The 15,521-nt window shown below is 34.0% G+C and overlaps 1 protein-coding gene across 2 annotated transcripts in view; it reads right to left on the minus strand.

Moving 5' to 3' along the window:
* Positions 1–7,843, minus strand: part of LOC114328237 (cyclin-dependent kinase 14) — a 782,326-nt gene extending 774,483 nt beyond the window's left edge. For both annotated transcript variants that reach the window (XM_028277027.2, XM_028277024.2), the window contains exon 1: positions 7,624–7,843. In XM_028277027.2, coding sequence (XP_028132828.2) covers positions 7,624–7,684 — 61 coding nt within the window. In that variant the 5' untranslated portion in view covers positions 7,685–7,843. The remainder of the gene's footprint in view (positions 1–7,623) is intronic.
* Positions 7,844–15,521: the final 7,678 nt, after the last annotated feature.

The raw sequence follows: 15,521 nt of genomic DNA on the forward strand, positions 1-15,521 counted from the left end.
AGCAATGCAAATAATCAAAACCGACATAATTTGACTTGAACTTTCAAAGGCGCTAAGCAGAATTGCTATTTTATTTTTTAATCAAAAGTTATTCGGGTTTAAAAATTGCAGTTTTTCGATTTTTTGAAAGTTCAACCGCGTTTATCTCGAAAACTGTGCATCCTACTAAAAAACTTGTAGAAATATTTTTTGCTTAAAATGACCCAAAAAATACAAAATATTGTTTTGTTTTGCCAAAAATCGCTGTTATTTGATTCCTCAAGTTCTTGGTCTATAACAATCTTATCGACATCCGGATCAACTGTTACCCAAAAAATTCGGGTTCTACGGGTCAAAATACATAAAAAAAACTTGGGTAAGTCCATCTGAATTAACGAGGCCGTTGTACCCCCCCTGGCGACAGGACTAAATAACACAAAAGACCGTTACATTTTAAAATACGTAAATTTGCACCAGAAGCGCGAAAAAAACACACTTGTCTACTCGCATATGCGAGGCCTGCTTGCAGACTGCCGCAATTTCGAGTTTTCTACACTATGAAGGGAACGCGGGCGATATATATCGGCAGTAAAAAATAGTCTTAACAACAAATAAAGGTTCACATTAGGGGAACGAAAACCAGTTGTTGTTTTCGAACGCAAATATGTACATGCATTTACAATTCTTATACAAGTTTCCAAATATATTAGTTGGATATATTTAAAATGAAATAAAATAAGTTGTTTTTACAACACACTTTAAAATAGTTTTATTGAGTTTTCCCCAAAAAGTGCTTCATTTTTTGGTTATTTCACGTTGAAATAATCGATTTGGAATTTGGCGAGTATGAACCTATTTTTCATTAGTTACAACTTTTACTGGAATCTAGGAATACTGGGTCTAGGAATCTCATACATACACCATTTTTTACATCACCTTTTTATGGGCTATATTTTTGCTAAGAATGTTTTTTTTTTCAATAAAATGCTAACTTTTGAGTTACTTGCAAAAAACCGTCTAAAAACGTGTTTTTTTTTGTTGAAAAATGAACATATTTGATCGCAAATAACTCGAAAAGTATTAACTTCGCGAAAAAATGCTATAGAACAAAAGTTGCTTAGAATTAGTCAGTGTATCCATTTCCGAACTTATATTGAACGTATATTTTTTCACCCCCGAGAAGGAGTGAAACTCATTCCCATGGCAAAAGCACACATCGGCACCATATCACTTTTCTTCTTTGACATGTTACCTATGTGTATGCAAAATTTCATGTCAATCTAAGCGGTTTTTTAAAATTAATAGGTTTTGCAATATTTTACCGTCAATGAACGTACTATGAACTATAAGATACGGAAACTAATAGAATAATATAACAAATGGGGTCTGGAAGTCAATATTAAAAAAACTGAATGGTATTGCCATGTGTATTGGAGGGACAAAGCAGTCCATTACATTAGACGATAAAGTAGAAATTAAACACTGTGATGAATACAAGTATCTGGGCATGAAGATAACTCAAGATGAAACACTCGATGCTGCTATAAAAGACAGAAACATAAAGGGTAGAAAAGCCATATCCATGATGAACGGTATTCTGTGGAACCAAACAATATCTAAAGCGAACAAACAGCTCATATGTTACTGAGAAAATGTTACTACAGAGCTTCACTGTGCTTCTACAGAGGTGGAAGTCCTATTGTAAAATCAAATCTGAATAATTTTTTAGTCTTAGTTTATTTTTATTCTCTTTTGTGGGTATACAGGAACTAGTTCGCTAAAGATTATTATCACGGTGAACGACAAGTCGTGAATGCAACTTATAGATTCCGTAGTCGATTAATTCATCACTTTGTTCTGCTTTATACTTATATCTTAAAAAACACAGAGGATAATAATCCGAATTTTAGTTTCCGTCTCTTTTGACTTAAAAAATATGTTATTTCTTATTCCGTCATAGCAAGAAAACAATAGGAGCTAAATAACTTCAGTACTTACGCTAGCGGCGATTTAATTTATACTGAAAGGTAACCAAAATGTTCATACATGAAGGGGAATGTATAACTAAAGCTAATGCGAAAACGCGCCCAAGTTTGTATATTTACTCTGGATTAATTACAAAACTGCATGATATCTACAAAGACAAAGGCGTTGCGTCACAAATTCTGGCAGTCGCGTTTATACTTAGGTTAGCACACTGATTTAACGGCGTTATTGTACTCGCATCGCAGTGTGCCCTAGAGTGGAATAATATGGTATTAAATTGTATGTCGCGTACATACATAAACTAGTATTGATATTTCCGATTTCAGAAGCCGATGAGACGTAATAGGCAATGCGGTGGTGTGCTCGGTGTAACATAAATGGAACGTTTAAGGGTAGTTTTATAAATTGTTTTATATTTTTCATCTCTACAAAACACAAATTGTAATAAATAAACTATTCTAGTAGACTGTTTGCAAACAAATCACGTGATCGTATATCTTTTGTTATAATAAATTGATGTATCTTGAATTATATATTCATTGATTTTAAAAATCTTCAGACGTTCAGTCATGTCACCGCGTTTTAAAAACAGCGTATGTTAGCGTCAAACCCCTTTCGAGATCCTCCTTTTGTTCATTGAAAAGTTACATTTAGGGTTGCATTTTTCAAAGGACGCAATTTTATTTTTTTATGTGTAGGGGGTTAGTATAAGCTTACGTTTAAGTTTGTGGTGTCGCTACTCTTGTCCCCCGGTCGCCATTTCATTAATATTTTGGATTTTACAGCGCTCCGAAATTGACCGGGTTCTTTAATACCCATAAGAATATGATAAAAACGAACCGATAATTTATCATTTTCTCAACATTCGTATGTTATTTTATTATTAATGTAATCGACCCTTTCCCGTATTACAAAACTTAGAATATCATTGGTTTTACACTAATTTCTAATCAGTGTACATTTACGAGAATCCTAAGCAGGTAGAAAATGCCTAAGTTGTCGCTTGTGGACAAATAATGAATATCTGCCTGCTAGTACTGTTATTCGCCAACGTTTTTCGTCTCTTTATATGGTGGAAATAAAGATTATTTTCTGGAAAGCATGAAATACAAACGATTGGTCAAGACCCTGCCGAATCAGGTTTTTGTAGCAGCGTACAGCTACTCTAAACAGCTTGGTAGACGAGAATTTAACACTAGAAGCACCAGAGCGGTCATTTTGACTGCTTTCTATATTTGACACTCTGTTTTACTCATTCATAGTTATTTTAGAAACTTGATAATTTATGACTTTTCCTAGATCTATTTGAAGATTATAATTTCTCTTTTACAGCTACAGCGGAATTACTTTTTAAGATATGCTAATGTCTACCTAGGAGCACCAGAGCAGTCATTTTGACTGCTTTCTCTTTTTGACCCTCTGTATTACTCATTCATATTTATTTTACAAAATTTATAATTTGGGACTTTAATATTTATTTGAGGATTATAATTTCTCTTTTATAGGTACTTTTACAGTATAATTACATTTTGAATATAGTTAATATCTACCTAGAAAAATTGGGTAGTAATGACAAGGTATTCTACATTTTGTTCTATTTTTCTGGGAAGTTTTTACTTATTTTATGTATAAAATGCATCGAAAACATTTGTTATTAGGTAATTTGAGTATACTCTTTGCAAGTGCGTGCTCAATATGTATTTTGATTTTTCATCGTGATCTTTCTCTTTTCTGCTGTTATCACGTCTCGTCGATATTTGACTGAGCAATAACTATTGGAGTGGTTACAGAATTTGTCAGATAATGAATATGAAGTAGAGTTATGTGATGAAAATGTATCCAATAATGAAGAAGACGAGTATGTGCCTGACAAAGTTGATCAAGGACATTCATCGGGTAGCGATTCTGAAGATGAAGTTGATATTGAGGATATGCTCAGTACTTCTGCTTCAACTTCGAATGCTGCCTCCAATACCTCTTTAGGAATTATTACCAACCGGGTAAGAGGAATTCGCGGAAGCAGTTTAGAGAATTCCTCCATCGACACTATAGGATGGAAGTTACTTTGCAATAGCGCTAGTACACCAGGTTAGCAACTATATTATATTAGTAGCTTCATTAGCTTATATTTATGTACATATTCACTTAGGCATATAATATTTTTGAGCATATTATTTTTTTATGTACCTATCCGTGATGAATGTTGGCGACCATCATGGGAATTTTTACCTTATCCGCAGGATGTACTTCTTTCTGCACCCCGTTTTCCAAATATTTTTCCTTGCAGGATGGCTTCTAGAAGGGTATATCTGGATTCATTTCGCATAATGTGTCCAAAGTATTCGAACTTTCGAGATTTGATGGTGGTACCTCTCGGTTCTTCTACATTCTTCTGAGGACCTCCTTATTTGTGACTATCCGATTCTTTTGTGGATATTCTCCGATATAGCCACATTTGGAATGCTTCCAATTTTCTGCACATATTCTTTGTTCAAGGTCCACGATTCAACACCACAAAAAACAACAGAGAAGACGTAGCAGGTGAAAGTGAAAAACATGTGAAATTTGTCATATACATAAATGTAAATAAAATTTGTGTGGGTCTTGTACAAGCAAAATTGAAAAATTTTGCTACTGCATAAATCGTGCTTAAGTAAGTAAATAATTCATTTAAATTAATTAAATATGTCTTTTATTATTAGGTATTAACTCAATATAGGTTTTTATCAAGTAAAAAAGAATTCAAAAACGGCTGGCAATAGAATTTCTAATACCCGTCATTTTGACCGCTGCGGTGCTTCTAGGTATGCAGAAATGTTGGTGCTTCTAGTGTTAAACCACTCCATTAGATTGAACAGCCGTGACATCCCTTGTCTTTCCTAGAATCTTTTCCCGCATAATATTCTGCAGAAGCTGGTATTTGGATCCTTTCTGGTCTGTTTGGAAATATTCTAAATAATTCCCTTTATAGCCAGTCCTAATGCCGCCAAAGATCCTGTTACAGTATTTTTTTAATCACTCTAACGGTACCGTTAAGGGCCACCCACCCAAGTATCACATTATTACAAACTACATATTCCCAAAAACCGTGAGACCTTGTCGTGCTGGAGGGGAGCTTCACGTTTGGTCATGGTCGCTAATTATGTGAGACAAGTAACGATCAAATGGAAGTTAAGGATAGCTCAACTCCAGTTATCAGCCGATTCCCAGGTCGCTTTAGCCTTCTACTGGTATTCTAGGTTCCACCGGGAATGCTCATCCGTTCCCTTGCTTCTCACCGGACAAGAACGGACAAAAAGCAAACAAAGCAATAAGTTTCAGTCATTCGGAAACTATGGGATTACATCCTGTTACAGGCCATATTATTACTAAAGATAAATAGGAACTACTGAAAAGAAGTTAGCAAAACCGCTGTGAAGCTCAGCGAAGGCCAAAAAAACCAACCAGAAGGTACCAGCTCAGAAGCGAGAAAAATATTTACGCGTTTAAGTACCAGTTTTTATACAATAAACCGGTATATTTATGTTTAGTGGATCTTAAGAAGGTATTTGACAGGGTCAAATTAAAAGACGAAATCCACTTATTTTATGCAGGAGAGCTAGGAATAGCCAAAACGATCGAAAATATCTACTGGAACAAAACAAAGTGAAAGCAGAAGAACTAACTGACCAACTGACGCTGGTAATGGGATAAGACCGACAGCCCCTGAGTCGTCTATTGTTCCATATGATCATGGATCAAATAATTAAAAAATAAGAACTAAAAAGGGATACCAAATGGGAGAAAAACAACTTTGGATAATATGCTATGCAGACGATGCAATACTAATACTAAGGCTACGGCTCCACGGGCGACAAATTTACGCTAGCAGTAGCCGTAAAACGAACTTAAGGTTCCGCGGAACGGAATAAGAATAGCCGAACTGAACCGACTACAGGACTTGTGCGTAGTCAGTTCAGTTCGGCTATTCCTATTCCGTTCCGCGGAACTTAAGTTCGTTTTACGGCTAGGGGTCGACAAGACAAGAATTCTTGTCATGACAACAATTTCTTGTCTTGTCTTGAGAAAAAATCAAGAAATTTAAAAAAATCTTGTCTTGACGTTTTCTTGACATTTTATATCTTGTCTTGACTCAAGAAATTTCAAGATCTTGAAATTTCTTGATTACCCGGTCCGGTGATTCGTGGGCGACCTTTTTATTGCATTGCGTGCTAACACGGCCACTGGGGGGAGTCCCGATCGAAAATCTAAATAAATGCAAAATATTAGATAAAGACTGGGTTCTGATCAGTAAATTTTGTCAGTATCTGAGAAGCTTTAAAACACTTTCTTCAATACTCGAAGGGGGAAAATATTGCACACACCCATTGGTGGTAATTGGAGTAAACTTTCTTTTAGACAAACGGGAAATATTGTGCCCATTTATTTGATAATTAAATTGATAGAGACACCACCGACGAGTAATAATTTACTTCATTCAAGCTGCAAGAGATAAAATACTAAAACATTATAACAAAACTAATTGGATATATGGGATAGTTCTTATTTTGGATCCTCGGCATAAAGTAGAGGCATTTTCCTCTTCATCTTGGAAAAAGCTTCTACAATCAGAGGCAGTACAAAAATTTGAAGAAATATTTCCCGCTTACTATTTTAATAAATCCCAGAATGATCTATAGAATCCACTACCAGAGCCAGCACTTAGTCTGAAAAAAAGAAGATAACGAATTTGATTTAGACATTACTTACTTATTTAAGAACGCTAACAATGATACCTTATAAATGAGCCTAGGTCAGAATATACTGGTCTGAGAATATACTTGATTGGTGGAGAAGACACGAAAATATCTACCCGTCATTATCGAAAATGACAAAGGATTTTCTCGGAACGCCAGCAACATATGTACCTGCGGATCGCTTGTAAATCTTTTTAGCAAAAAAAGTGTTTATTAAATTAAAATATGTTATGTTAAAATAATGTTATCTTTTTCACAAAGAAATACGTTTTAGATTCTTCATTATTAGTCAAGATGTTTCAAGATTTCTTGTTTTCTTGACAAGAAATCTTGGTATTGATCTACAATTTCTTGTCTTGTCTTGATCTTGTCTTGAAATCAAGACAAGATCTTGAAATTTTCAAGAAGTTGGCGACCCCTATTTACGGCTACTACTAGCGTAAATTTGTCGCCCGTGGCGCCGTAGCCTTAGCTTAATGTCTCTTCAAGTAAGACGATTTAAAACGTATGCTGCAGCAATTTAATATAACCGCCAGAAAATTTAACATGTTAATTTCCCCAAAAAGACAAAACGCTTGGTTATAACAGTAAATCTACTATGATGTAAATTAGAGCTGGAGGGTAAGATAATAGAACAAGTGATTGAGTTTAAATATCTAGGAATCACAGTGTCTAGCTACGGAAACCTCGAAATAGAAGTTGAAGATTGATCAGAAATAAAAAAATAAAAGGCAGAATTTACAAAACAGTCATGAGACCAATAATGACATACGCAGTAGAAACATGACCTGATGCAGAGAGAACAAAAACAACGATAGAAACAGCAGAGGTTGAAGCCCTTAGAAAAATCGATGGTATGACGCCACCCTTGCAGCGCGCCCCCCATATACCTTTATCTGAAATAAACAATCTGATTACTCACTTGATGTCATCCACTTAGTCTTCACGAACTTATACATAAGTAGCAACCAAAACAAAAACATAAAAAAACTGAGTAACTAGTTCATTTAAAATTCAAACCACGTTGATATTAACAATGTTCCGATTGATAGATGCTCATTTCCGGTTCATTCACTGGATGTCCTTGCAGAAGAATGTTTTGACCGCGTGATCTGCAATGTAATCAGTGCTGCATTCTGAGTTGATTTCATTCGCAACGAGTTAAACACACTTGAATGAGAAAATAAGGCCACTTCTGACAGCTTAAGAATTGGAGATAAATTTTTAACCTTCGTTCAGTGATAAAGATAATTACGCAAAAGGGTAATCGAGTGCGTTGAATGCGAGTAGTTTGTTTATTAATATTTAAAAGTGCTCGTAAATAATACATCGGGTGTAAAATTATTTACAGGGTCCATGTAAAATGTGCTTCATTTATTAATATGTACAACTCATATACTCATAATACACAACAAAACTAATATCTACAAATTTATTTGTAGATAACTATTTGATAGTAGTTAGATATTTGAAGGTAACTTTTTATTGTTCCGAAGCTATTTTCTTGTAGCATCATTATGCAATTTACTATTGTAGTTGGGAATAAGCCACAATTTAAGTTTGGAAATCTTTATCAAAATACAAAACAATATTTTAACGTTTTTTGCTCGTGATTTACTATGGGATCAGTAACAAGAGAATTGTACTGTAACCATTACATGTCGTTGTCTTTTTAAAGACAAATCACATGCTATGATATTTCTGACTCATATTCTTAAGTTAAAGTTGATTTCATGTAATCGAATGAACTATCTTCCAATAAAGTCGCCTCAGGAATGCAACTGGCAATATCATTTTAAACTATCATTTTAAACAATCTACTTTAAACTTATAATATATAAGTCAAAGTTTTCATCCTAATAAAAATATTTTTAAAAGATATTTAATTGAAAACTTATTGGCCCATTTTCCTGGTAACACCTCCATGACTTCTAAAAATTGCAAGCCAGATGGATGCTGAAGCGAAGAAGACAAGAGAGAATTCTAAAATTTGCAATTCACGATCCCATCTGTTCAGCGTTAAGTGAAAATTAAGACAGTTTTGGCTTCGCATTGCAACTGAATAAAAATGGTATACATTTTTATTTTATATTAGTATTACTTCTTTGAGTAACATAGGTCCATTTTCCGTTGGAATTTACCACGCTTAACAGACGGGTTCGTGAATTGCACATTTTAGAATTCCCTCTTGTCTTCTTCGCTTCAGCATCCATCTGGCTTGCAATTTTTAGAAGCCATGGAGGTGTTACCAGGAAAATGGTCCAATAACTAATTAACTAACTTATTAGGATGAAAACTTTGAGTTTTATTTAGCAGATGCCGCTAGGCACCTACTACCATCACGTTAAACCTTGATTACACGTAACGAGTATTGTAGCGAGACAGTGTTCTCGGCCGAGTGCTCGTTTGGTATAAATATACACTGCGCGTCATAGAAAACGGGCACCCTAAAAAATGGGTAATTTTTGACGTCGCGTATCTCCTAAACCTGTTGTCCGATTAAGTGATTTTTTGCATATGTTATAGCCATATTCTTTGTCAATATCCCTGTAATAATATTTTTGCTAAAAAGGTAAATTTTCATTGTATACCGGGTGTACGAATCAAACTGTGTTTTTTTCTCAAAGATCTATAAAATACTGAAATTAAAACCCAACTATAGCCTCAGGTTTTCTCAACATTCTGTTTTTTTTTTCATTCGCTTATGTTGGATAATACAAAAGTTAGGTACTTTAACAACTAGCCATGTTCTTTTTCAGTACAGGGTGTTTCTAAACAAGTGCGACAAACTTTAAGGGGTAATTCTGCATTAAAAAATAATGACAGTTTGCTCCCGTATCCGAGATACGGGATGTTGAATTTTTCTTACAAACTGACGATTTATTTACTGCTTTAAAACCGATCGAGATATGCAAATGAAATTTGGTGGGTTTTAAGACGTAGTTATTGCACATTTTTTGACATACAATTAAGGATTTTATATTCACCATTGGTGTGCATACGGGTAATATGATCGGTCATATTACCCAATACACTATACATATGCAAACCAATAGTGAATATAAAATTTTTATTGCAAGTCAAAAAATTCGCAATAACTATTTTTTTAAAACCTACCAAATTTAATTTGCATATCTCAACCGGTTTTAGGGCAATAAAATAAATCGTCAGTTTGTAAAAAAAAATTCAACATCCCGTATCTCGTAAACGAAGCATTTGCGGACATAAGTTTATAAAGCAAACGGTCATTATTTTTTCATGCAGAATTGCCCCATAAAGTTTGTCGCACTTATTTACAAACAACCTATACTGATGAAGAACATGACTAGTTGCTAAAGTACATAACTTTTGTATTATCCAACATAAGAGAATGAATAAAAAAACATAATGTTAAGCAAATCTGACGCTATAGTTGGGATTTAATTTCAGTATTTAATAAATGCTAGAATATTCCACAGGGTGTAGCGAACTTTGAGAAAAAAACACAATTTGATTCGTCCACCCGGTATACAATGAAAATTTACCTGTTCAGCAAATATATCATTACAGGGATATTGACAAAGAATAAGGCTATAACATATTCAAAAAATCACTTAAATCGGACAACAGGTTTAGGAGATACGCGACGTCAAAAATGACCCATTTTTTAGGGTGCCCGTTTTCTATGACGCGCAGTGTACTAACGAATACTTGGCCGAGCACTCGACCCAGTCATATGGCGAGACAGTCACTCGGATCTTGTTCTATTTACTAGGCCGAGTCTTCGACCTCCCACCCTTCAATCGTATACTCGCCAATCCACTCGGTATGTGTAAACAACACTCGCTGTGTAATAACTGTAATTGTGCACATTACAACTTCATCAGAGGGGACGACTTGAGTTGGTCAATGTGATTTGTGATTCTCAAAAATAGCTAACAAATGGAACTTAGATCGGCCAATACAGTTTAGTTCAGTTGTATAAGTCACACCCGTGCTTATGAAATTTCAAATCTTTGGAGTATAAAAATAAACAAAAACGTGATGCAGCATATGTATCGATTGTAGAAGAAATAAATATTGTTGGTTATAGAAGTCCAATATAGAACTCAAGAAGTCCAATAAAATAAAAAATTTAAATTCGACATATAGACAAGAAATAAAAAAATCAATGAACCGAAGAAATCTTTTTATTTTTTTTTTATTTATTTATTATTTATACATATGACCTGGCCTCTAGTGACTAATCCAGGTCGTTTTTTCCTGATGGGATTACAGATTTTTTTTTTTTATATTTTTACATTTTTTACTCAACTATTAAATCTATTTTTACAATAACAATTTGCCATAATCTCTTAATTACGTATAACAAACAAATTTAAATAAACAATTTAAAATATTTTTGGTACTATCAAGTCCCTTCTAAGTTATAAAGAAATTTGGTTATAAAGTTTTTTTTTAAGTTATAAATTTATAAACTTTCTAAGTTATAAACTCCCTTCTAAACCGAAGAAATCGGGAGCACCGAGATTTGGTCTTCTTAACCTTTAACTACCCGCGCATCAAGTTATAACATAACTACACGCGTGGCGTACTTTATACGCCATAAGAAAATACACTTAAAAACAGCGGATTTGTTTTTTTTTTTTTGAAAAAATACACTTAGTTGTTTGTTATAAACCTTATTCGGCATCAGTGAATACTTGGAGTTCCTTCCCAGTAAGCCAATTGGGATTTATAACTGGAATCATGTTTAATAACTGGATTCCATGATAAATAAAATTACTAATAAAAAATTTTTTGAAATGTAATTTTTTACAGGAGAAAATGTATTGTTTATAAAGAAAAATATATTTTGTGTCATAATGACTAAAAAACAATTGAAATATTGTTTATATTACGACTTATATTAATATAATCGTGTTGTATATTGTCCACCACCAGAAACAACAAATAATAAACTGTAAATTACGATCTTCCCAGAACGCCGATTATAACGAAACTAAAACCAAATTGTAAAGCACATTGCAGTGATAGGTTAGAGAGATAAACAAGGTCAAAAATTAAATTTTTAAATATATTTGCAGTAGATTTCTTATATCTGGCGTACAAAATACGCCAGCGCGTGTAGTTAAAGGTTAAAATCCATTGTCTATAGTCCAAAGACGCTGATCTCCTTCTCTAATATATCCGTCCATTCTATAAGTACGTAGACAAACCGGATTGGAAGATATCAACGAACGTATTACAAGGCAAAAATGGTGATGGGCGGGACATGTTGCAAGAATGGAAGACGACAGATGGACAAAAAATTACTTAAGTGGAGACCACGGGCAGACAAGCGAAGCCGAGGAAGACCCACAACGCGATGGACCGACGACCTCAAAATATTAATTGTGACCAATTGGATAGCAGAGGCGCAGAACAGAATAAGATGGAAATATCTGGAGGATGCCTATGTTCAACAATGGACAAATCAGGGCTGATGGACGACTACTATGTTCACATAACAGAAAACTGACTTACTTCGGCCATATTATGCGTAATAATAAATACCGACATCTACAACTGATTCTACAAGACAATATTGATGGCAAGAGAGGCCCTGGACGGAGACGTATGTCCTGGCTGGCCAGTCTTAGGAAATGGATGGCCAATATTAGGAAAATGCTGTGAATAGAAAAGACGAATCAATGTGGTCGCTGACACCACAAGAAGATAGGCACCTGTAGAAGAAGATACCACATGACACGGGGTCCGGAAAAATAATCCCGGACAAAAAATCCCCACAAATTATCCCTGGACAAAAACTTCCCGGACAAAATTATTTAATAATCCCGGACAAATAATCCCCACAAATTTTTTTGGACAAAATATCCCCACAAAAAATCCCGGACAAAATATCCCCAAGAAATATTTGCTGCCGAATAGTTCTCTAAAAGTTTTCCCGAAATTTTACCAAATTTCGAATTCCAATTCCATGCTCAAAACTTCCAAATTTACATGACAAAAGAGTGAGTTTTTTTCAAAAATTGTGGAAGATGTGGGGAATGAGCTAAGGCCCGTTCTCTTGACAGACGCTTGATAACGCGCGTTTTGATAGCGCTCGATTACAACTACATACATTTTATTTAAGATCGTTCACATGCTAACGCGCGTTTTAGGTCATTAAAACGCGCGTTGGCATGTGAACAGTCTCAAGTAAAATGTATGTCGTTGCAATAGCGCGTTATCAAAACGCACCTTATCAAGCGTCTGTCATGAGCACGGGGCCTTAGCTCATTCCCCATATCTTCCACGATTTATGAAAAACTCACACTCCTTTGTCATGTAAAATTTGAAGTTTTCAGCATGGAATTGGAATTCGAAATTTGGTAAAATTTCGGGAAAATTTTAGAGAAATATTCGGCAGCAAATATTTCTTGGGGATTTTTGTCCGGGATTATTGTGGGGATATTTTGTCCAAAAAAATTTGTGGGGATTATTTATCCGGGATTTTTTGTGGGGATTTTTTGTCCGGGGATAGTTTGTGGGGATTTTTTGTCCGGGATTATTTGTCCGGGGATTATTTGTCCTAGCTTCCATGACACCGCTAACTCACTCTCTCCACTCTAGTAGGTACTTGCGCTACCTTGCCTACAGACGCGAGAGAAAGGACGCTCGTGGTATGTAAATGTTTTTTTTTAATAAATCTTAGTGTTACTCTGATTAATATGTATATTAAATGTTTTATTTTTCACATACATAGTGTATCATCAATGTAATATGGTAAACTATCTAATAAAATTTTATATGTTTCCAGACATCTAAACCCTAACTTCTAATGGGTAAATGTCTTGCCTTGGATCAACAGTTAAACGTGCTTGCTGGTCAGTGAAGAGTCCACAAATAGTGTGTAAGCGTGGTCGTATCGTAACAGCTGCACATAACGACCTTCAACCCAAATGGCATTCGAAGTGTGTGCTTAATTGTTTTTGGAGGGCCAATAAAACTACTGACACCCTATACAGCAGCAAAAATAATTAGAAGGGTTCGGGAAATATTCAGAATTTTGCGCTTTTTATAAATGTTGGTGGGACTAATTACTTCTCAAAATAATAAAGATGGATAATGTATTTGAACACAAGCAAATTCGATAGAAAATGCAATAAGATACAGCTGAACGCGAGAATCTATGAATTTTACAAATAAAAGGCAGATATCGAGCACAGTCATTTTATTAAACATTGTTCCGTCCCTCCACATATATTTTTCTTTATATTTAATTAGTAATTAACATTATAAGTTTTCATTATTATTCCTTTTATTTTGTTTAACCTTGTGTGTGTAATTTTTTAATTACGTACCAATACGGTCCTGTAGGCACTACCCCAAGCTCAAAGCCACTAAAGGGTGCGTTCACTACGGAGACCATAGGATGGTATCCTAGCCTAGAACATGGTATCGTACTCTTCATATTCGTGAATTCTCGCATTAAAATAATTATATTTATTTATTTTACATTGACACTTTCCAAGTTATTTGCGATTGAAACTATGCATTTTTCATTGAAAAAACTCACATTTTATAACCGTTTTTCATGAATAACTTAAAAAATTAATTTTATAAAAAAAATCATTAAGAATAGAATTGTAGCTAATAAAAAAACAAAGAGATTCGCGTCTGAAAGACCTATGTAAACCCAAATAACGACTGAGTTATTGCTCTTTAAAGGATGGTTATTTTCGAAGAACATCGAAATGGAGAACCTTTAATCTCAAATAACTCGAATGTGGTGCAATTTATTGGGAAAACTTAAGAGACATCTTTTAAAGTCCATTAAAATACAAATTACATATCGAATAAAAAAATACAAGGACCGATTGCGGGAACACCCAAACCACCTAGCAAGGAACTTGATGCAGATGTGTGCAGTGCGCAGGTTAAAACGTAAAGTGACCAGTGATTTAGTGTGAGCTAAAAAAAAAGTGTAGTACTTATTTATGTTTTCCCAGAACCAATAATAGTTTAGTAGACTAACATTAAGAGCGGCATATTAATGGGTATGTTCGCCACATGTCAATAGTTTAGCCGACATAAATATTATTTAATGCTTATTACTTTGTAAAAAACGGCAGATTGTAATACATTGGGACGTCAATAAAAAAAAAAAAAAAAAAAAAAAAAAATTAAAATACCTTTCAAATAAGCTCTGACAAAAGTTTTTTGCATAAGAACTGACTGACTTATGACGAAAATAAAGTCGCTGTCTGCTTTTTTCTTTTTGAAATGTAAAAATTAAACCCTCGTCGTTACAATCCTAATGAAATGAATAGCTTCCCACTTAAAATTAAATTTATTTAGGTATAATTGATACGATTTATGTGATTTGACCGGTTTGTAATGCTTAGTTTAGAAAAAAATCGATGAGTAAATCAAAAATGACATTTTTAAAATTTAAAAAAAAAGTGCATTTTTCTTAAATAAATCTAAAAGTATTCATAATATGAAAAAATATTTCAAATATTAATTGTAGAATTTCTTTCACTGAAAATTTTGATTTTTTGTTTGTTTTTGTATCATGAATACTTTTAGGTTTATTTCAAAAAAGGCACTTTTTTTAAATTTCGATAATTTTCGATTTAATCAACTATTTTTTCTAAACCAAGCATTCCAAACCGATCGAATCACATGGATCCTATCAATTATACCCAAATAAAGTTAATTTCAAGTGGGAAGCTATTCATTTCTATTAGGATTGTAATGACTAGGGTTTGATTTTTACATTTTAAAAAGAAAAAAGTAGAGAGCGACTTTATTTTTGTCACAAGAAAAAATATTTGTCAGAACTTAGTTGAAAGA

The sequence above is a fragment of the Diabrotica virgifera genome, chromosome 6, assembly GCF_917563875.1.
Source record: "Diabrotica virgifera virgifera chromosome 6, PGI_DIABVI_V3a".
Classification (NCBI taxonomy): domain Eukaryota; kingdom Metazoa; phylum Arthropoda; class Insecta; order Coleoptera; family Chrysomelidae; genus Diabrotica; species Diabrotica virgifera.